The following is a 25,255-nucleotide window of genomic DNA, read 5'->3' as shown; positions in this document are numbered from 1 at the left end:
AATACTTCTGTTGCTCTTCAAAAAATCTATAAAGCAGCAGTAATTAATTGATAATAATATATAATTGCTGATAATGGGTAATAATAATATTGCTTTTAAGTGCACGGTTCCAAATATTTTTAGGCCAATAAACATAAACAAATCAAAATGGCTCGAAAAAATTAGGGCGATATTTACTGTTTTATACTTATATAATCAAGTATTTAAAATGCTTTATTTTTATTATTATTTTTTTTATGAAATTTTTGAAATAATAAAAATTCTCACTATTAACATTATTCAGCAATTTGCTTAAGGAAAAATCAAAAAAAAAATAACAACTGACCTCTGGTAATTTTTGTTAGTCCAGGCTGCTTCTGCATGCGAAATACTTTTTCCTTGAAAATACTTTCATAAACAAATGTCAATTTTCAACTTCCTTTCTAGTTTCGCCGAAGGTAGCTGTGTCTTTAACCACTCATTAGACAACTGGCATTTCTCAGTAAGCTGCAAGTCAAAAGAGAAATAATAAAAGGAATGAACAGCAGTTAAATTGGAAAAAACTCTTTATGCAAAGTGACCTACTTGTTATAGTTGGCCTACATAATTTTAGCAGATAACTACAAAATCATTACTACTACTCCCTAAAAGTTATAAATTTTTTAGAACTATTCTTGTTATTTCTTAATCCAAGTCGCACACCAGATGTGAGGGAGTTTTTCAGAAATCGTAACTTATAATTATAAACATTAAAAATATACGCAAAATTAATATTACTACATTCTAAAGGTAGTCAGTTATTTATTTAACATTGTGTACTTTTCAAGCAAAGTCGCACACCCTGTGTGGGTTAAAAATAACCGGAAAATCAATATTATTATACTTGGAGGGTAGAAAATTGTTTCTGCTTTAATGTGTTCGTACTTTTTCAATCGAAATCGCTCACCTGATGTGATGCATATCTTTCTGAAATTATAACTTTCAATTATAATCGTTGAAAATAACCGCGAATTCAATAATATTACACCCTAAAGGTAGGCAACTATTTTTTTCAACTGCGTTCGCACCATTTCAATCGAAGTCGCACACCTTAATTGGAGATTTTCATTCTAAATTTAAGGAGTTGTGCAGCTGTTTGTCTTACTTTTATTCATTTTGCTTTTCTGCCTTGAAAATTAGGACAAACTGAAAAGAAAATAACAGACAATATAAATTTTTATTAATATATGAATTTTAAAAATCATGTGTAATAGAAAAAGTTAATTCCTCTTCAGTCTATAGAGAACCAAAAACTAAACCAACTTTATACTGAAGTTTTCCGGCTATTTTATTTTATATTTCATTAGTTAGTGCCAAGCTTTGAGGTTTTCTTTATTATAGCAAATAAAGAACTTGCTGCGCTACTAATTTAAGCGCCTAATCAGCACACCAAATGATAGATCAGCCCATATACTTTTATTTCAAGCATAAATTTCTTGAAAGGAATATGTTTTTAGAGCACTGCCATACCATTTTCTAGCCTTTCAGAGCATTTTCACTGCAGTAAGAGTATGTGTGCTTACTTCTACTGTGTGTGCGCCCATTTTCCTCTACTATGTATCTCTTAATTGGCAGCCAAATAAAATTCAGCGTAACTTATTATACAACCAGCTGCCTATTTACACGCACACACACACTCACATATAAATCGCATTCATGCCTTTTATTTATTCAAGCTTTTCACCGCTGCCTGCATTGTTTCGTTGTTTTACTTGTATATTTGTGTGTGTTTGCGTTAATTTGCTACGAAATTGCTACGTGTTTTCCTACCACTTTACCCAACGCGTACACAAACTGTTTATCTGTGAGTTGTTGCTTTTGTTGTTTATTCTTACTGCCGGCAAGCAAATGTAGCGTAATTGAAAAACTGACCGCCTCATCAAAATGTAATGAGCAAAAAATTGCAAATTCCTTACCGCCTACGGTAAGAACGTTGGACGAGTTATCACAGTGGATTCGCCGAAGCGTTGCCCGGTTTTATTCACAGCACTTTTTATTCATAACATTTTTGTGAACCTTTTTCTTTTCAAATTTACCTTTGCGACGCTGCCATATTTCTTTTAACTTGAGTGGAAAACCTTCGGTTTCGCTCAACATAACTGTTTGTATGCGGCTATATCTGTGTGTGTTTGTTTGCGTTTTTACACACATTTGCCTTTGGCCAAAAGTGAATGATTGTTTACTGCAATTTCTGCTCATTTTTTCCGCTAATTAAAGACAGGAATTCTCTTAATTGGCTCGCCATATTTTCTATATTTTTTGTTATTGTTGTATACACGCACACAGCAAGCCAGCAATTTGTAAGTTTGCGAAGAAAAACAGCACGAAAGGGTGCAAAAATAGCGCAAATTCGAAAAAACATAATTTTCTTTCGCAAACACTCGGCCTTGTTTACTCGGTTGGCAATTAAATGACCAACTATTTGCTGTGCAATGCTGTGTGCGCTTTCATGCTGTTGTTTACCTAACAATTCTGCGGCATTTTTTTTACACAAAAGTACACATGTATTTCATAATTTTTATACTTTATTTTGTTATGGATTGTTGTTTGCTTTTATGCAGCAATAAAAATATGAATAAAAATATTTTTTCAGAGAATAAAAATATTGAATACTTTATATATAAAGTATATAATTGTGTGTGTGTTATAAATTCCTGGCGGCATCAGCTGTTCATTTTCATGCCAACACTTTTTTCTTCAGCTTCGCTTCCAACTAAGCGCCCTCGAGTGCTTGGTTAGCCGCGCTTGATATGTAAGCACAGCTGTGCCTGTTTGCTTGCCGCTTAGCAAACGAGCCACTTGACCCACTCGGTCCACATAAACCACTTATGAGCATATCGCGAAAGCCACTTAGTAACTGACCTGTAACATACTTAGCAATATTAGCATAGCAGTATGCATATAATTAAATATACAAACATATTTACATGCATATATATAGTATATTTACACACATAAAGCAAAATATATGTATATGAATAAAAACCTTTCACAACACTGCATGCCTTATGATAGCCTTACGTTCTTTCCCGTCCACCTCTCTATTTCACTGCTTGCAATTATTCCCTGCTTCGCATGCTTTTCCAGCACTTAAGTGTATTCTTCGGTGTTTGGTAAACTGAAAGCTTTTCAAATCGATTTTTTTTATCTTTTGTGCTATCTGCTTTACTCCTGCTTTCTTCGTGCTTAATGTCCAACCCTCTTCATTGCAAAGCCACTAACTGTCATAGTTATATGGTTATATTGCTTCAAGTTGGTTGGTTCTATATATAGGAATGTTTGTATGTATGCAAGTATATTGCCCTCAATAATACCTGGTATACGTAGAATGGTTATGACGCAAACCGAACAAAGAGTCCAGGCAAAGCACTCTTTTCATTTGTGTCAAGTCAATGGCGGCCGTTCAATTGAATTGTAAACATCAATGAGACGCTTTTCCCCATTTATGGGCGATATATATCACAAAGTAGAAATAACTCGTAATTCATATTCCGTTTGATGTGGAAAATTATACAAAATTGCGTACAGACGATTATGAAAGGGATATTCGTAAAGGATCAATAATGCAGCGCCTGCTGGGAAATATAATAGAAATATAGTATATATAGAAATATAGGAAATATAGTATAGATATTTATAGTGCATATGTATATAGGAGCTTATGTAAAAGATTCTTCGGCTATAGCGCTATACAACTTGATAGCGTAAAGCAAAGGTTTCTGTTATAATAATTAATGCAGTATACTCCCATATATGCTTCTATTGAATATACATATGTAGTTTTAAAATACTAATGAAATAGACAGGCGTCCTATTAAAAGGATGACGGCTTCGAATAATAAGTCAATGGAGGATATTAATGATATTTATTTTGTGAAAAGTTATATAGTGACGAATCGAACAAACAAAGTGCATAAATCCGAGAGGCAGACAGTTTTTGCACTTTGTTCAGGCAATCATCACCGTTATATAACCCTTTATATCGTCACCTAAAATGCAAAATAACGTAACATCACTTTTTTTAAGTTTATAGACGGAGGAAAACGATTTACTAGAAACTCTCATATTGTAACAAAACTTTGGTTCTGGTTATAAAATTGTTATATATTGGTTAGATCTGACAGGGGAAGCTGAACATTTCATGCTAAATATATTTAATATGATGTAGTGAATCGAGAGCTGTAAAAACTCAATTTCGATCTTTTTGATGATACGTTGTTTTGAATTTTTGGTGACGGTATACTTATATACAAATCTGAAAAAATGTTTAGATCAAACGTCTATAGCATATAGCTTGTATGCCACCGACTGATGAAAATCAAGCTCTTCATGAAGGCCACTTATTTCATACTAAGCAACCTTAATTCGACATGAAGGTTGTTCATATCAAATAACGAAGCTAGATGCAGCTAGCGAAATGGTTTGGTTGGATTTTAGTTTTTTTAATCAGTTATGTTTTGAAACTCATTTCAAATTGAAAATTAAATTTTTTTCATGTTTTTAATATTTTTTATACATTTTTCTTGAATTGCACCATTTTGTTAAAAGGTAAAACTATTCATGCTTTTGGTATTTTTTTTTTGTAATTTTTCTAGATTTGTTTTCTTCTAAAGCCACAATTCAGCTTTACTTAATTTGAGAATATGTAATATTAAAATGATATGAAATGACATGAAATGATATTATTTTTCGGCTGAAGGCCTCGTAGCCAGTGCTGCGTTTATGTATTTATATAATAAAACTCTTTTTGTTATATGAATTATTATAAATAAAATAAATAAATAAAATAAATATTATTTTTTATAAAAAAAGTCAGACATCAATCTATACCTACCTTGCGGCGTAAAAATAATAGCTGAAGCATTCACAAAACTTAAACAAAAACTACATAAAACATAAAAGACTTACTAAATGCGATTAGATTTCTTTATTCTAGAAAATTTGAGATAATTCAGCAAGCTCTGAATTTTCTGGATTACTTAATGTTTAAAATTTTCGAGCTAAAAACAACTAAAATCACCCACTTAAGCAGATTATTCACACAAAAAATAGTGAAAAGATAATAACAAGCAATGCCATTATTATTTTTTAATCCGCAAAAGCAATTTAATTCGGTATTTTAATATTGGAAGCATGTGTTTAGTATTTAGCAATAAAATTAAAATATTTATTTTTGTGTGTATTTTAAAAAATTTTGCAGTAAAAGCTGGCTACACTACCGCAAGCAATACATACATACTTAAACAAATGCATTTTTTTTGACTTTTTGCTTTTTCTAAAAGCGTTTTAAGCGTTTTCCGCAAAAATAAATATTTGCTTTTGAATTTACAATGGAATAACATGAGCTCTGCAGCAAAAGCTCCAAATCAAATAATTCAAGCTGCAGCTTCAACGCAAAAAAATTATAGAAAACAAAATGGCCAATATTTTAAATTACTAGTGTGTGCATACAACACACTAATAATATGTAGATTTAAGAACAAATAAAATATTTGCATTTGTGAAAGCCTTTAGAGCGCGCATTGGCATAAAATGAGCAAATGGAAGCAAATAACTGAAATACATTCATACGCTTATACATATGTACATAGTATTTTGAAGCAGATTTAAAAAATTCAAGAACCTTTCATGCAAACAAATAACACATTTAAAAATACATCTCTCTTTTTAGAATAACAGTAAAAGAGATAAACTCAAACGATTATTGTGTAGATGCATACATACAAGTATCATTATAGTAAATATAGCCGCAAATATTTTAACTACCTGCGCATAAGCATAAATAAAATAATAACCACAAATTCACGCAAATTTGACCAAAAATTTTTTTGCTTACATGCATACATACACATGTACATATGTCAGTCTATTAACGCTTGGACAGAAGTATACCGCGATTTAATTTTGCTTAACAAGCTCTGCCAACGAGTTAAATGCGGTTGTTTAACGATTTGTTGACAAGCATATAAAAATAAAAATTTCAATTTAATTTAAAATGCGCATAATCTATCCATAAGCATTTAACTTTTAATGAACCTGCATAGTTAGACATATTTCTGGTGAAAATTTTCAGAGATTTTCGCTGCAAAAGCAAAACGAACATACCACATTTAATATTATAAATCGTTACTTAAAATGCAAAAACACGTAACATCACTTTTCATAAGTTTACAGGCGAAGGAAAAACGATATAATAGAAACCACTTATATTGAAACAAAATTTGATTTTTGGTTATAAAATGATTATACTTGTATATTGGTTATATCTGACAGCGGAAGCTGAAACTTATTTACTTATAACTCCACGTCGTTTTTGCAAAAGATAGTGCGCTTTTGGTGTATCCGAATCTAACATTGACATGTTTCATTTCCAAAACAATAACCAAAATGTTTGAGTCGATCCATAAGAAATGCTAAGATCCCCTGCTATATTGCCATCAAAGCAATACGACGTTTTTCAAGCACTATTTCCTTAACTTTTTCGATGGTATCGTCATTAACTAAAATGAATAGACGACTCTACCGAGACAAATTTTCGATGACTTTACGACCTTCACTGACTGATCTGTGCCACTCAAATACTTTGCTTCCCCAAATCTTCTGCACTATTTTTAACGGTTGCTTAGGCGTGATTTCATTGGAAACACAAGGCTCCGAGTTTAGTATTGGAAAATATTACAGATAAATATAAATATAAATCCCTAATTTATTGCGCCCAACCATATTAATTCCCTTTCCAAAAAATTGGTATATGAAACTAGCCAAAATATATATGTACATGTATGGAATATATCGTTACCTAAATGCACAACAACGTATCATCTAAAAAATTAATATTGAGTTATTTATTGCTTACGATCTACATCTTATTATATATATGTATGCATAAAATTTTAATATTCCGATTATTAAATGTAACTAATATATAACCATTTTGTAACCGAAACCCAAAATATGGTTTCAAAAGGAGTGGTGTCTATTATCCTTTGCCTGCAGACTTACGAAAAGTGATGTTCCGTTAAGTTCTTTTGCATTTAAGGTGACGATATGTATCATTTGTTGGATTAATAAGTACGGCTGAAAATATTTGAAAAAGCGTTTCCAAGTAAGAACTGCTGATTTTTTGGACAAAAGATTGTAAAATCATGAGTGAAAATTTGTTGTCTAACCACTTATAAAAGCAGTTGAGTAATACAACATATCTATTCACTTGAAATAGAGAGTTGGTTGTACGATAATTTCATGAGTTTTAATAAGTTTAAAACTCCGAAATAGTTTTTCTATAGTAAAACCAAACTAATGGCTAATTTTCTGAGCTAAAATTTAATTTAAAACACAAGTACTAGAAAATATATGCAGACATAACATATTTATATGCTTTCTATATGAACACATACTTCCCAAAAATTATGAATTAACTCCAAACTAACCAACAGTCATCTATTTAGAACGATAAAGTTTGCTTATATATTTTGTTGTACGCGTTAATTTAAAAATTTTAACAAGTTTTTTACAAGTGCAAAACCTCATTAAAGCAACTATTCACAACCAAGAGTTGAAAGCGCCTTCGCATATGCAATATTTGTAGTCAAAAATGCTATTAGGAGTACTTTTCTCAAAATACTAATATTTCCCATGAATGAAACAGCAAAAACACAATCAAATCAAATCCAAACAAAAGTGCCAACAATCAGCACCCCATCCAATTCATCAGTCAAACTTTACGTAATTAAGTCAATTAAAAACACTTGAGTTCAAAAACTGTTGACTTTTATGGGAGTTGTTGCGTAGATTTGAATTATGAGCTTGAAGGCGGCAACCAACTCAATGACCAAATCAACTGAGCCCGCTCGCTTGACTGGTAATTTACAACATTATTAAGTTTCATTGCAGATTGCTGTTGGTGTAATGCTCTGCGCACCCACTTCTTTGGCCCGTGCTGCCTTGAAAAGCTTATAATTGTATATTAAATTTTCAACTGCAGATATATTGCCACTCAACCCCACCTTCGACAGGCAGTGTAGTAAATTTGACAGTCAACTTGAATGGTCGGATTGATTTCAACTTTAGCCTTACTGCAGAGGCACAAACGCAGCAACCCACTCGGAGATGCCTGCGGGGCACACTTTGGCACTCGACTTGAAGCCAGGAACAGCAGCAGTAGCAGCTAGCACTCATTAGGGCATTAGAAAGTTTTCGGCGCAATAACAAAGCATTACTTTTAATTAACTTAAATATTGTGCAAGGCAACAAATGTAATTAGTGAAAGAAGCATCGTAAAAGGAAATTCACTTTAATGGTGTGAGTGGCATATGCTGCTAAATTTAAAAAGTTAGTGTGGCGTAAAAAGTTTTCCTATCAAGTTTTCGTTGCACATGCACATAAATTGCCATTTAATGAAATTAATGCGGACAAATGTAAATTAGTAAAATCCAATACTTATTTAATTAGAAAATGCATGGATTTTAGTAGTAATTTGCTGAAGTTGGTGGTTATAGTGTTACCAGAGGGTTTTTACTTGAACACTTGCACTGAAGTCCTTTGTGGTGCCAAGAGGTCTTAGATATGGTTCAAAATGGTCTAAAAATGTATATCTTTATGCCTATCCGAATATGCTGAAATGGGTATAATAGAGCTCAGCCTATTCGCCCATTGCACTCAACGTGTAATATACAAGAGTCTGACAAACGGTGTATTTAGGAAACTGGAACAGCCGTGAAGAAGCTATTGAGGTGTTACCATCATTGGAGATTGTATTACATCTGATTTTTTAGGGGCTCCAAAGAATAAAAAAAAAAATAAAATTTATTTTTCCAAAAAAAAAATGTTTTTTAAAAAAGTTTCAAATTTATTTTCTATGTACATACAGAAATTTTAATAATTTACCAATTGAAAGAATATTTTCTCTCAAAATAATCCGCAAGATATTGCTTATTTGTGGCCTACATTTCGGCGCTCAATAAAATTTTCTTAAACACAATATTGGGGGCACCCATATGTAGGCTAAGCTGCAATAAAAGTGCGATTTATGTGCTTTATAAACACTTCAACGGTCCGAATAGGTCGAACACTGTTTCTGAAGCCTACGACATCTAACAATATTTGGTTGATTTTAGTTATTACCATTAGATATTATGGGGTTTCACAAAACAGTTAATGACTCGAACCTAAAAACGCGCCTGTGCTTAAGCAAAAAGTATTAAATAATAACAAAAAATAATATAAAACGCCCTTCACACAGCCAATAAATTTCAATTGTCAGATTTATTTGTTTAAACTGTCATATTGAATTCAAATTAACATTACAACAAACGCAATTAAATACATATTTTTTCGAAACAATATTTTTTACTGCAGCACTAGTGAATATATAAAAAAAACATAATATTTACTTAATGAGCGTTCATTTAACAATTTATAGATGTTCAAGCATGTTAAGCGCTTGGCTTGTGGTTGAACGCATTAAAAATGCATTGTGTTTGCCATAATTCATGATATTAAAACAAGTTAAGAGAAAAAAGGATAATATTTAATACCATAAATAATTTAAATTCATGACAAACAATTTTGCAAAAAAATGGCATTAATTGTAAGCAATTGTAAATCAGTGGCGCTAAACCAATACGCTACTATTTATATATGACTTCAGATTCAATACAAACATTTTTTTGTAGAGAAATAGTTTCAAATTTTTTTATGGCATAGCATTTTTATAGCTTATTTGACAACAACGACAAACAATAAAACAATTAAACCTTTCTCTGCAACCAATCGGCTGCATTTGCGCAAATTAAATTCATATTTTGGAGACTTGTCTTGCCACAATGCCACATAACCGCATAATGCTGCTCAATACTCTTGAAGCTTATCAGACAACCAGCTTGAAACAATGGCTTTGTTTAGCACGCATACACATAAACAATTATTTTGCCTTTGCTTTTCATACAAAGAAGTGTGTGCAACATTGAGATAAGCCAACATGCAAATTTATATGTACGTGTGTGTGATACATATACAAATGTAATTTAAACAAACGTATTGTGCTATAAATATTTAGTGATAAGTTTGCGCCTTGATGTATACTAAGAAAAACCGCATGCCTAATGAATGCTTTGTTTATTCAATTCAATCAACTTCAAATATGTCAGATACTTGTCTCTGCGCTGGTTTAAATTAATAAAAAGAGATTGGATGCTCTGAGAGCTATCATTTATACATGAAAGCAGTATTTAGTTAATTTGCAAAGTAAATAAAAGTCGGAAAATATGCAGATTTAAAGATATTTGCAAAAATATTTAATATGCCAATAGTGAAAACTGAAGATAACTAAATTTCATTGACTTAAGAAGTTGGCTTTTATTAGACTTAAATGCGATTTAATCCCATTTGCTAAATAAACGAAATAATGCTTAATACGGTGTCTTTATATTAGTATAAGCTTGCTGATCATATTATATATATTATATTCAATTTATATTAATTTTATTTCATTTTAATACAAAATATTTGAAAACTAATTTCGAATTTCATTCTTCTCTTCCTCAGGCGCCGTAGGTGGTGATGGCGGTGATGATGGTGACGATAAGGAAAAGGCAGAGGAGGAGGAGAGAGAGCGTCAGGAGGCCATACGTGAGGCCGAAGAACGGCGAAAGGAGAAGCATCGTAAGATGGAAGAGGAGCGCGAAAAGATGAGACAAGATATTCGTGATAAGGTAAATAATAGTTAGAATTGTATTTTAAAAAATAAAAAAAAGCTTTTTGAAACCAAAGTTTTTTTTATATAAAATGTATTGGTAAAATGTTCAAGAAAACAAACAATAATTTCTGGCAATATTATGTAACAGAAATATTGCTCAAAACACACCATCTTTTGTAAGTATAATTTGCTTGAGTCCCTTGCTGGAGTAGAGAAATTTCATTTGGAAGTGGGTTTTAATGATAATATGATCTATGTAAATACTAAACGAAAAAAATAATAATAAATAATGAAATATTTTAACGCAGATTTTGAGGGCTGGGTGCCCTCCAAACAATTTTTAACCGAACTGTTGAAGAAATTATTATTAACTAATAAAATATTCTACATTAAAAATTATTTAACGCGCTTGAAACTCAAGTTTAACAGAGAGTAAGTGAAATTCTTTTTTAAATTTATATTTCTGGCTTCCATAAAACAACAACTTAAGAACAAATAAAATATATTTTACAAAAGTATTAAAATAATACACATAAACACTTTAAAACCCCAAAAGCTTCATTAACAGCTTTAGGCTAAAATCCGTAAATTCTAGCCAGCAATTAGTGCACACGGGAAATTTGTGTAATTCATGCGCGAACACTTTACTCCCAAAACTCTATTTACACTTTGAAAATTAAATGGCTTTTGGCAAAAACCCGGCATAACACCACGAAAAGCGCTGCATAATAACGAAATGCATGCAAAGCACTTATTTGAATGAACATAAATACCACTCTTTTTACTGACCCTCCATTTAGTGGCTTAAGCTGCGCGCGCGCTGAACTTTCACGAAGCCGTCGACAACACGTTCAATTTGAGGGCATGGAAAGTTTTTGCCAGCAAAAGTTGGCGAAAGTATGATGGCAAAAAAAAGTATGCGCCAAAATTGCAACTCTGAAACTCTGTCAGAGAATGAAGTAAAAACTCATAAATTGTTGCCAACGTTGGCAGTTGGTGGGCTGCGCCTGCTTTTATGCAACGTTTCTTGCATTAAACTGCGTCGCTATTGTCAGTAGTTCGCATTTTTGCACTTCCTATTCTCATAAGCTGTGGTGTCTGCTGTTTTTAGCCGCTATCATGGCTGTTTAACGTGTTGCTTAACAACTTCCGTTGCCACTAACACCAACACCATTAATGTACTAGGTAAGGTCGGTGTTAACAGGCAGCTTGTTTTGTGCGCCAAACGCTTGCCTGAAAATATATAAATACACTTTTTGTTGCTATTGTTTTTCAAAGACTTGTACAGAGCGTGTTTCGTCTTTTCTATAACCGGAAAAATACAGACGTCTATCGAAATGTGGTTGAAGTGCATGAGTTATTTTTCTTTAAAATAGTTTGCAGTGGCACTAAATTTTTCCCATTTAATTAAAACGATAATTGAACAAATATTAGAATTTCATAATTTTTACAGCTTTAATTTACAGCAATTTAAAAAATTATGTATTTATAAATTTTTACTCTTTTCTTTACAAAAAAATTTTTCGTCTTTTTCTTAAAGATATTCAAATATTGTAATTTTCCACTTTATTCCATGCATTTTTTTTGCTCAATCTGCTTTCCTCTACTGTTCTTCAAGTTCCAGTTTTCTTCCCTTAACTTTCGTAAAACTTGCGGCTGTAAATTTTGTCAACCAATCGTGAAAACTTTCTCGTTAAAAAACTTTCAGTAAAGGAAAGTTCTTTTGGCACTGCAGTTACCATACATTTGAAAATGTCTACACATGCAAGTTGCCCTTATTTTTTGGTTACACCTCGTTTATGTATACTGCTACTTGCTATTTTTTATATATTTAAACGCTGTTCCATTTTAAAGCTCATTTCCAAGCAAAGGGCCAGTCAATTTTCATTACATAGTTTCTTGTCACATAAATTTTACTCAAATGAGAAATATTTAAAACTCTCCAAACTCATCTTACCTACAGATTTTAGTGCGTATGGAAGTTTCACAACCAAGCATTTTCTCCTATTTTGTTACATAAGAAATTTTTTCATTTTCATTCTTATACTTTTTGTCAACACTCTCCTTGTGATAAACGCCCGTATTCTCATTTAATAGACACTCGGCATTCTCATTTACACTCGCATACTACTTAAGTGACAGTGAATATTAAATAACGCGCTGATGTCTGTTGCATAGCCGCAGGCGCTTCCTTGACACAGCGGGTGATAGCAGACTTGATAGTTAATATATTTATGGACCTGAAATATAAAATTTAATATAATATTTAAGAAAATAAAATATTAGATTTTCATTAAAAAACAATAAATAAAAAAATAAAAATACATTAGCAGGATTAAAACAACTCACCTACTGATTGCAAAATTTATACTTATTACCTACAACTTCTGAAATAACTAAATTAAAAAAACATACAATATTACTATAAATAAAAAATTACTAGTAAGTTATATTTTTCGGCCGAAAATCAAATAATCTAACTGAGGCTTTTGAAAAAGAAAAATCAAATATCATGAATTCAAGCAAAAAATTTTTAATAAAATCTAAAATGTGTATATGTATATATTTCAATCAAATTTTAAGTAAAGTGCTGTGAAAAAATATTTTTATTTATATAAAGTGTTGTGAATGTAGTGCAAAATACCTTTTGTAGTTCAAATTGACTCTAGTAGGGAGTCCTTTTAACGAGCGACTCCCTAACGGAGTCAGATTGATCTCTGCAAAGGTCGACAACAAAGAAATTTTTGTGATAATTAAGATATATTTAAATATTAAACAAAAGTGAAGTGTTATGAGAAAATACAAAATAAATAACAAAATATAATAATTTAAAATTACAAATTATAAAAACAAATTGTAATTAAAAATGTGAAAAATTTTAAAAGGAAGTAGAAAGCAAACAAAAAATATAATATTGACGATAACCCAAAGCAACATGAAGTATTAAAATAAAAAAAAGCATTAAATATTAATTTAATTTCTTTTAATTATCTTATTTTAATTTAATTATCACATTTTATTTTAATTAATGTTTAATATAATTATTTAAATAAAATTAGTAATTAAGTTATTTAATTTTTTTATTTAAATTTATTTTTTTAATTTTAATTTTTATAATTTATATTTTTTTGTATTTTAATTTAATTTAATATCATAACATTTGAAAAATATAAAACAAAAACTAAAATAATAAAATAAACTAACCTATTAAAAAATGAAAATTAAAAGAAATCAAATATAAAAAAATTAAAATGCCAAAAATATAATATAAAAACTAAATATGAAATATATAAGAAATATTTATTAATAATATTAGAACAAATAATTTATTTATTTTTTTTCTAATATCTAAAAATAATAAAAAAAATTAAAGTTTTTAATTTCGTGAAAATAATATGCTGCTTCTTCTTCGATGTAAATAAGCTTACAATTTTTTAATACATTAATTATCTGTCGGCTCTTAATCATTTTGCTGAAGAAACATTTTATTTTCACCACCAAAAATACACAAATAAAAAAAACACAATAATTAAGAAACTCCACCAGGATTTTATATACAATATAATACCCAAAAACAAGAACTCCACAAAACAAAGCACAGCAAGAATGATGAATGGTTGCTCTAGCACAGCACCATCTTTTCATTGCACTGTTCACCTTTCGTCGCCGTTGGCGCCACAATCTCAACTCAACTACATTCACACTTAATTAATCGTATACAAGCTTAATTAATTACCACAAATATGCATGCAAATATACCAGTTGAGGTCATTTGAAGTGTTGCCTGAGTGGTGAGAACCTAATCCAGCCAAGCTCTCAGGGCAGGCGCAACTTACAAGCAGACTTTTGGCATATATATACGAGTATCGTGAATACGAGTATGTAACATTCATATATACTTATATATAATGTATATATGTATAATTAGAAAGCATGAGAACACGCTTCTTACTTTACAAAGTGCAAACGCTTAATTATATTTCTGCTTGCGACGAAGAGATGCTAATAAAGAACATAACAAAAACCAAACACAATAATAATTTATGTTAGCAAAGATGTTGAGAAACCACAAACACATCGCTGGATTAATGGAATTTCAAGTGAAATTTAAGAAACTTGTAGGCCATAAATGCTAACGGTGCTAAAGGTGACAAAATAAGCATTAATCTTTGTGGTGGCACGCTCTGCTTCTTTAATGTTGATTGCATCAGCAAATTTTTGCTTTAGTTTTTACAAAGGGAATTTTTAAACAAAATGTGTTTGTTACGGTTTCTAGCTAAAACAAGTGTTTTTTTGTAGAAAAATGTATGTCTCATCAGTAAGGTTGCTTTTGGATATATTTTCCACTATACTTACTAGAAAACAAAGATCTTACCAAGCGCGTTATAAAAATTTGCCTCAGGGATATTAAATTTACGCTGATTTCAAGTCTCTGAAACGAAAGTGTGATTCACATGTTCAAAAATATTACCCGTGCAATTGAAGGGTTCGCCACTACTGTACTAGTTGGGGCATTCTCCCATTTAGAATCGTAGAATGCTATTTTTAAAGGCTTCGGATATCGAAATATGAAAAAAAAATTCTGAACAGTTGTTATTTTTTGAGATTTTGATTGAATTAGTGTCGAAAGCCACATAAAAGACAACAGCAGTATTCTGTAATATTATTTTACATTTTCGTTTCTACTACAAGATATTAGAATGACACATTCCACCTTCAAAATTAAAATAATAATGTCCTAAAGCTTTACAAAAATAAATTTTCAAATTCGCCGAAACAGCTAAAATTTTGAATAAAAATATAAGCTTTGAATCTCTGGTCAAATTAAAGTAAAGCCTTCAACTGATTCTTGTGCCTTAAGGCCATCAACAATATATTAATGATTTCTCTACGAAAAAATATTGCATATTGTTGTCTTCTCCTCCTCACAAAAAAATGAATGTACTAATTAAACCCTCAATTGTGTGATTCTTAAATACTAGTTACAGCAACTACAAGTATGTATGAATGTTTGTATGGCAGTGCCTTCCTACTGCCCTTTATCTTCAAGCTCGATGAACTAACTAAGCAATTTTCAATGACTTGTGTCACTCAAGGGGAAATCGATACGTGTTCAATATTATCTAGACACGTGTTACGAGTATCAGCCTACTTTTACGCGAAAGCATAGCACATATGTGCACGATGTACATAAGAACGCATTACACATACGACACACATGAAGCAAAGCTAAAGCAAAATCCCGGTCATTTGTTGAAGTGTGTGTGTGTGTGTAAGCGTTAAATGCGAGCACATAGCACTTTGCCATAAAGCATTTTAGCTGAAGGGAGAGCCGTAAAAGAAAAAGTGGAAATAAAAAACACACAGAAACACATAAGCGCAGTGAATGAAGAACAAAAGCAAAGCAAAGAGCCATTGGCATTGATTGAGTGTGAATGTGGTGAGGCGGTGCCAAAGGGGACATTTCAAGCTGTCCAACAAAGCCAACCTTTGTCACACCTGCCAAGCTATGTGCCACACTCATACACTCATATACTCATACACACGCATACTCGCCCACCATGGCACAAGGCCCAAAGCTATTTAAGGCCGCTTATTGTAGTCAACCACAGCTTTGACGGAGTTGTAGTCGGCGTAATTGTGCTGAGCTTTGCCGTTTATGATGTGGGTTGCGTGCTCGTAGCGAATGCGATAGGGCCGTTTAAGTGACACTAAAACCGTTTTATGTGCGGCAGTAAACGTAACCTACAAACGACCTTGTGTGGTATTGAAAGTTGCGTCAAAGTAAGGAAATGTGTATAAAAGTGGAATATCAATGCGAAGTGATTATTGAAACAAAATGTATGAACAGCTTTTAAGCAATACAAATCGATATATATTTCCAACAGAAGAGTTTTATGGAAAAATTTTCCTGCAGATTTACTTCAAAACTTCAAATTGTAGGCAGTGATGGAAGTTTTATCAAAATTACCATTTTTGAAGTTTCTGAAAGAAATGATTTCAGTTTATGATTTGGTCTGAGATTATTTTGTTCCACTAGAAAATATTAACAAAACCAGCTAAATCAACTTCATTTGACGGTAAGGCTTTTAATGAACCCTCTTGATTATATATAATATTTCATAAGCTGATTTTTAAATAAATTTAACATAACTAAATATATATAAAATATAAAACATATATATATAAATTTAAACATTTCTTACTTCCATTTTCTGAAAAAAAAATAATAAGTGAATCTCAAAAAAACTATGTATTACTACTTTTTTCTTATTTTTCACAAAAAAAATAATAAAAATCGATACATAGTATTTCCTCTTTACTTGTTATTTTCATCTATTAAATTTTTTAAAAGAAATTTTCTATTAACTCTATATGGTTTAAACATCTCAATGTTTTTTTAATATTGTTTTCCCCTTTTTCTGATTCAATGTCGAAAAAGCTTCCCAATTTTCAATAAAAATTTTCTCATCAATATGATTTTTTTTTAAATCAGTTGGTTTATATTTGCCGAAGTCTTTAATTTCTACAGCATAATGAAGCAATCGCTGTAATCACTGACTCAGTAGCTTTGAAAGCATTCAGAAACATGCGCAGCAAAATTCTTAGCACTAATTTAATATTTGAAAAATTTTTCGTATTAAATTTTGGCTTTAAGTCGCAGCATAAGCTTTAAGCTTAATCGACGCTATTAACGAACGAGCTTCCTCGCATGCAAAATTTGTAGTCAAGTATTAAATGTCTCAAAACCAAGTAATGAAAATACATATAAATAAACTTAACAATAATCTCAAATAAACTGAATTCCAAGAAAAATTTAATATCTTCAATAAAGCGAACTCAAACGAAATGGCTTAAGAATCTCTATGGCAACGTTTTATTTAATACAAAAGCACCAAAAATATGCGCCCAAAATTCCATTTAAGTACCTTTAAGAAATCTCAAGTTAAGCAATGCACGCAGTGAAATTATTCACAATATTGTACATGAAGCTTAAAGCTTTAGTCACGTCAAAATGCCATGACAACACAGCGGGTATCAACGGCAATAAAATGCAGCCGCCGGGGATGACAGGTACACAGCCATGAAATCAATCACTAAGCAATGACAATTCGTAAAGTGGCGTACAAGCGTGCTTACAAATAACGGTACACATTTACTTACATACATACAAACATGAAAAGTACTTACAGAAATGCGCTCAGATAAAAGTGGTTGGCATTTCCAAGAAAAAAAAATAAATCAAAAATAAAGATTGTGAAAATATATATGTAAGCATGTACCACTACTTATGCATATAAATCTGGTTGAAAGCACAAGCTCCATGACAAATGCGAGCGTATGAATAAATGAATGGATGAATTGTCGAGTTGTGGAATCAAAAGTTCAAGCAGAAACTGGGTTAAGTAAAATTTAATTCAGAAAAAATGCGCAATCACATTACCACAACGACAGCAAATAAAATAACAACAAACACGATGCTCACCTGACTTTACATAAATTGCATATACTCATTCATACATTCAATATAAATAAGTATATGTAAGTATCATCAGAAGAGGGGGAGCTTGGCTGCTCGTCTTGCTTAAAGCTATAGAAAATACCACTTTGGCGGCACTCGTGGCGGTATCGAGCTGTAATGTAATTCAATTTGTGTCAACGGAAAAATAACAGTAGAATGAAAAGAAAGGAATATATGAAGAAAATAATAATAAGAAGTGGAGTAAATAGAAATCTGTAATCTCCCCGAGAGCGCTTTAGGGATAAAAGTTGAGAGGGAAATGTAACAGCGATTTAAGGTTGCGATTCTGCTGAATTCTGAGCACTTAAATTCAAAAGTTTTTATTTTTTAACTTTGAAGTCTTTAGATTAAATATATTACAGAAAACATAAAATGTAATTAAAAAATTATTTTAAAGGTTTAAAGTTTCCTCGGGTAAAAAACAGACTGCTTTGAACAATTTTTTTCTCATATAAAAAATGAAATATTTTATTAGAATTTTTTATTGTTATAAGCATTCACTATTAACAAGGAAATTCTGAAATATTTGGAAAAATATTTTAAACTCGGGCATTGCGACGCCATTTCCGGTGACCCCTCTGAATAAAGATGCGCCCCCGTTGTCACGATAAACCTTACAGTATCATGTGAAGGGGTTTTACTTAAAAGCATAACTAAGAACTTAATCGATGGAGAAAAACACTGAAAATTGGACTTTTTCCGGACATTTATTTTTTTCAAATAGTTGTACTCGAAAAAAAATCTTTTCTACAAGTCTTTAAGAATTTTATTTTAAAGACACTTCTAAAATTTCGTGATGATCGTTTAAGTAGAGAGACGGCGCACTTAGCCTATCTAGCCTCGAGCGCACAAGTTCTCACGGCTATATATATCTCCGAAACTATTACTCGGATCAATTTGAAAATTTAGGAAAATAAGAAAAGAAAAAAATTGATTTTTTGAAACCGACAAACCCATGTAACCCGTTAATAATTTGTTCTAGAAAGCTAAATGCAAACATTTGTTGTTAAATAGTTCCAAATTATATATTTTGAATATTTTGATATTTTCGAATACTAAAAAAAAGCCAAAAACAAAAAAATATTGACTTCGGTTGCACCCAAGCCAATATACCATTCCCCTTTATAAGAGAGCTATCAGCTATAGTATCTCGATATGATTAATTTCTTCGAAGACTATAGCGCTGCTTTCGGCAATAGTTCCTACCCAATTTCGTAATTATATCTAGTTACAAAAAAGAGTTCTCTATACAAGCTTTTCATATAAGAGCTTAATCTGGATTCTTCAGTTTGTATGATAGATATATGCCATAGTGGCCCGATAGCAACAGTTCCGACAAATGAGCAGTAAGTTGAAAAGAACAGAAAGAGTTTCAGATCTATATCTCAAAACTAAGACTCCAGTACGCGTACAATCAGACATACATGGCTAATTCAACACTGAACTTCTTCCATACTTAATAGTTCTCATCATCAATGTTTGAGAATACATGATACACAATTTACTCAATAATTTATAAGAAATAATTAAAAATAATATTATTCTACAAATTATTTTTCACGAAAGAATTGTCCAATCGTTCCCTTCTTCATTGCAGTACAACATAAAGAAAAAGGAGGAAGTTGTCGAAGCCGCGCCCCAAGAAGAACCCAATCCGCTGATGCGAAAGAAAAAGACGCCCGAAGAGTTGGCTGCCGAAGCGGAGCAGGAAGAGTTAGACGATTTCACAAGTAAGTTGCACAATTTCCACGTTATTTGCAGACAAACTAATAAACAGCAAAGAAACTTAATTCTTAATAAAACGTAATAAAAAGCATCAGAGATAAATTTGACACAACAACACATTGGAAAAAAGTTATCTTTGAAGCACACCAACTTCAAAACTACTAAAAACTCGACTATGATTCTTCTGCACACTTCTTTACTACCACAAAAGTACCGAAAAACTAATACTTTGAACTCAATACATTTATGCTACTACTAATACTAATGCTACTTATATTCTCTTCAATGTTAGCTAGTTTGATGTGTGTGCCGCAAAATAGTATTTATTTGAAATATTTTTTTAGTTTTTTGTTACGAAAAATTTTGAAATTTTTTTGTTTTCGATTTACTATGCAAACTAACAATTTTGTACAACTTTGAACTATCGCTTGAACTATTTGCGTTAATCGAAATGAATACGTGTAGTTGAACAACTCGAAAATACACTGGCACTTAAAACGAAACGACAACATGCGCCAAAATTAAAACACTTGCCATCTAGTCTAAACTGACAGCAAAATTACAACGCCAAGAAAAAAATTCCAATACACGTACTTACAAAAAATAAACGCTAATTACTTAGAGTTACATAAGAGTTTATGATAAAGTAAAAATAATAATAAAACTCTAACGACAAGCGTGTTTCTGCGCCAGCAAAGCAGCGGAAGTACACAGTCGACATTTTCAACTTCGCGTTTATTAGCTTAATTGCTTTTGTAATAACAGCTATTAAATTGTTGCCTACAGCAGACGTAAGACCGTAAATTACATAACTTAAATACTTTTAAAAATTATACGTAGCTTGTTGTGAAGCGTGACTCAACGGTTTGTAGGAAAAAATATACCTATATATTATAAAGTAATACAAAAATCGAAGGCATTTTGAGGACGAATTTAGCACGGAATCATGCGCCAATGACTCTATATAACTTTATTTTAACGCGTTTTTAAGCTCATAATCAATGTTCTGTATAAATGAGCTGAAAATGCGACAACAGACATGGCAAAACCTCACTGAAGCAGACTGAATGACAGGCGAGTCAATCAAAGGCGACAGCAACAACAAAAAACAAACACTGCTACAACAACACTACGACAGCGGGAACACTAAACGCTCAGTTGAAGCATCCTCCACGAACTACTAACGCCACGCATGCAATACGAAATCTATCAGCAACGCGTTCTCTCCCACTTCACATCGTCTCAACGTCCCATCTATCTATTTATTTATGAACCTTTTCATTAAGTGCTTCTCTGGTCGTCGTATCGTTTCTGTGCGGTTTAGTAGCACTCTTTTTATTTACCACTTTTATCTTTAGTCAGTTGTATGTTTTGTCAGTACAAGTATTTAGCACACATTTCCGCTCTTCCACTCTCCGTTATACAAATTAAGCGAGAGACAGCAAATGCACTCAACTAAACAACTAATTCCAGACTAAAAATAAACTAAAACGAAACACTAAAAGCAGCTATTAAGGATACGCCAATCAAAACAAACAAACTAACAGAAAGAGCAATACAAAAGCATTGCAATACCGTTATATCTAGCGATTTGTTGCTGTCAATAAACAGTTGCAATGCAGTAAAGCCGTTAATTGTGCGCTATACTATTTCCGCTGCTAATCCCTTTTACGTTTTAGTGTGGTTGTACGTTTGTGTGTGTTGTTTTTAGTATTTTAGTTTTCCCCTATTTTTGGTTTTTGTAATTGCTACTTTAAAATTGATTACGCTTTTAATTTTTCATGCACGTACATTTGTGTGTACACACATACATACACACATTTGGTATTATTACAGCGTTTACGTTGATTGAAATTGCAACTAAAATTGTCGAATCGCATTGAAATGTAATCAATAAAAGTTGTTTTATATTGGATTTGTGTTTAGTTTCCATTGGTTTTCAGTTTGTATTATATACTAACTTATTTGATGCGTTTAGTTTTAAAATCTCAAGGATTCGCTAATAAATAATATATATATGTTTTTCTGTAATGGCTATAGTTCATGGAAACATGAAATATTCTTTCAAGATATACGTATGTAGTGGCTCATATAAAAACAGAGACAATTTTATTTAAGCTTTTATTCTTCAATTTCTGAACCTTGATAATACAAAAGAAAATTTATAAACCTTCAAAACATCAAGTGCCAAAACCATCTCTATATGCTAGAACTATAATTCAATCAGTTTTTTTTTCTCCGATGAGAATTGTTTTATCTGACCCGAATTGCTCGATAGATTAAAAGTTAAATAAGTTAACCATAAATGGTTTTAGATTATTCTTATAACTGCTACTAAGGATTCTGAATAAGATGCACCCAATACAGATCTGTGGTGCACAATTCAAAACTTTTTTCAAGTAGTTACATTAAACTATATTTTTCTGCTACTCCTAAAAAACCAAGGCTAAACTATATCTTTGCTAGCAACAGAACTAGTTTATACGACCTTTACGAACATCTGACTTATACGGAAGATATCCTCGAGTGATTTAAAATGTGATCCATTTCGAGGTTTCCTATTTAAAGAAAAAACACAGAAACTTCAAATTTAATTAGGATTGTTTATTATCATTCGGAGGAACACCCTTTAGCTTTTTTTGAAGACTATCTCATTCAAATGTTGATCGCGGCTACGTCCCAGCTGGTCCATCCATTAAGTCCAATTTTCTATTACTCGTTTTAACAATTTGGCTAATAACTGGCGAAAGATAGGCGTGATATTTTGCTCCAAGGCCTGAATCGAAGCGGGATTGTCCCCATAGACTTCAAATTTTACAGTTCGCATTGACTTCAGGAAAAAGTCTAACTGTTTGATATCACAAGATCATGGTGGCCAACTGACCGGCCCTGAACGTGAAATTATCTGCTCACCGAAGTGTTATCTCATTAAATCTATAGATTGAACCAAATAACGCCGAGATCACGGTTATCATGGCGCGATAACGGTCGCCATTGACGATTACGTTCTCACCGGCATCATTTTGGAAGTAATGTGGACCGATCATTCCACCGTTTTTTCTGAATGAAAAAATCTCTTCAGGTTGCCCTTTGTTCTAAATGCAGCAACTTTGATTGTTTACATACCCATTGATTCAGAAATAGGCTTCATCGTTGAACAAAATTTAGCTCGAAAACGTTGAATTTTCTTGGAAGTTTTCAAGAGCCTATAGACCAAACCGATATCGCTTGTGAGGTCGAGCGGCTTCATTTTTTGCAGAAGCTGTATTTTGTACGCTTTCAATTAAAGATCTGAGCTTAAAGGCGTTAAGTCGTTTCATAACTCAGTCCGAGCTGCTGCCAACGACGCCGGATCGACTCTCCACGTCCACGAAAAATCTTTTGTTGAAAAGAAATCGATCAAAGATGTGCACCTTTTGGCTCTTATTAAATACCGCGATATATTTTACATGGTTTCATAGTACTTTTATAGGTACTACTTTTTCTTGAAAAATTATTAAGGAACCTCCTGATCACTTAACGAAGCCGATAATAAGCTTCCAAAATTTTAAGAGGCGTTCTTCAACAAACTACCTTCTCAAAAGTGATCGCAACTAAAACGTACATACAAGAGAAAGTAACTAATAAAATTCGAAAAGCTAACAAAGAAACAAATGTAGATTCGTGTGAGCCAAAATAGCCTAAAGCATGCCTTTATATATAGCATGTTGTAGGGTATCTCGTCTTCGCTATAAAAATTAAAATTTTTACAATATGGTGCTACAAAACTTTCCATATTGAACCATTATTTTACAGAAAGACTAGTGATTTCCAAAATACTACATTTAAAGTTTCAATTTCATTATAGCAACACACTTTGTTCGTACAAAGAATTTTTAGTTTGCCAGTTGATTTCACATCTCTTTCTATCAGTAATTGCACTTCAATTGACTTCTGAAGACTTGTTCAAAACATTTTCGCAAAATGAAGATTTCAAAAACTTGCAGATTGTTGCTGTCAGAATTGCGTGAAACACATCACATGTGTTTCTCTAGAAATTATATAGAAGGCCAGCAGATGAGGAAAGTTCGAAATTTATTGAGAAAAAGAGAAGCAATAGCAAAGAATAGCAAGCAAAATAAAGGGTATGCAGTAGTACATGTGCATTGAAGCTCGAATTGCGCACTTTTTTTAGAACCTTAGTCTATTGCGTGTACATGAATATGCATATAGAGGCGCTCCCACTTGAATATCATACGAATTCTCTTCCACAGAAAAAGCTTGAAGCAAATTAACAAACTCTCCGTAGAAAACTTAATTTGCGCAGATAGCTATTGGTGAAAGGTAATACATACTCGTACAAATGTGCTGATCAAGTTCAAACATATACTAAGTAAAAAGCTGTCAGAGCAGTTGAAATTTTCGTGAAGCTGTAAATGAGCTTACTAATTTTCATGCTGTCAAATGTTTGAAATAGGCAGGTGGGATTCCATTAAAAATTCACTGCCATACAGTTCTAATAAAAAGCGACTTGCTGCTTTTACATATGTGTATATACGCATTTCCTTGTGTGGATGGTGTTCCAAAGCTGGACTCGAGTGGCAAATTACGCATGTGTATCTCCGTTACACACCATAATGGCCTGCCACATTTCATACTCGTTAACCTACACAATGTGCTACATCAAATGCAATATCTATTTGCTGAGTGAGTGACCATAAGTTTAATTTTAGTCAGTTAACACAATAAAAAGAGGAAACTTGGTGCTTTCTAGTTAATTTTACTAGTTTTGATATCACCGATGCTAATAGTGATAAATTTACATCAATTAGCGTACTCTTGAACCACTGTTGATTAATGAACTTGTGGAATACTCTAAAAACCATGCGAGAATTGATCGTTTAAACAGTTGTGACGTCAAGGACGATGGTGGGAGTCAAATGTAAATGTACAAAATGTTTGTACATCCAAGGAATATTGGAACCTCTCTGTCTGATCAAAAGTTGTTTGCTTTCAAGTTGATATTCCTCCGAGGATGAAACAATATAATACAAATTTTTGTACTTTAGATTGCCTTAGTCATAATCTTATACTAACAAAAAAATTTATTTTCGATTTATTCAATTACAAACAAGAAAAAAACTTTAACTTTTCTAGCAACGAAGCTATACATATGCCCTTTAAAAATAAAAAAAAAAAAAAACTATAAAAAGCTTGATTTTGATCAGTTTGTAAGCTAGCTGTATGCTAAAGTGGACCCGTTTCCGCAATTGAGCCACTCAACGGGGAGAATACCGCGTAACTATTTCACGTAT

The 25,255-nt window shown here is 32.0% G+C and overlaps 1 protein-coding gene across 7 annotated transcripts in view; it reads left to right on the top strand.

Annotated features, from left to right (window-relative positions):
- Nucleotides 1–25,255, top strand: part of LOC120766575 (complexin) — a 215,084-nt gene that overhangs the window by 169,876 nt on the left and 19,953 nt on the right. For 4 of the 7 annotated variants that reach the window (XR_005704606.1, XR_005704603.1, XR_005704608.1 and 1 more), the window contains 2 exons: nt 10,573–10,730; nt 19,834–19,966. Coding sequence is in view for 1 of the 7 variants with exons in the window: in XM_040092168.1 (XP_039948102.1) it covers nt 10,573–10,730; nt 19,834–19,966 (291 nt within the window). In the remaining 6 variants the exon portion in view is untranslated. Of the gene's footprint in view, nt 1–10,563; nt 10,731–19,833; nt 19,967–25,255 lie in introns of all 7 variants that reach the window. The other 3 variants (XR_005704605.1, XR_005704607.1, XR_005704604.1) reach the window with 1 other exon arrangement.

The sequence above is a fragment of the Bactrocera tryoni genome, chromosome 1, assembly GCF_016617805.1.
Source record: "Bactrocera tryoni isolate S06 chromosome 1, CSIRO_BtryS06_freeze2, whole genome shotgun sequence".
Classification (NCBI taxonomy): Eukaryota; Metazoa; Arthropoda; class Insecta; order Diptera; family Tephritidae; genus Bactrocera; species Bactrocera tryoni.
Note: the sequence above shows the minus strand (reverse complement) of the source record. Positions and strands in the feature narration are given on the sequence as shown.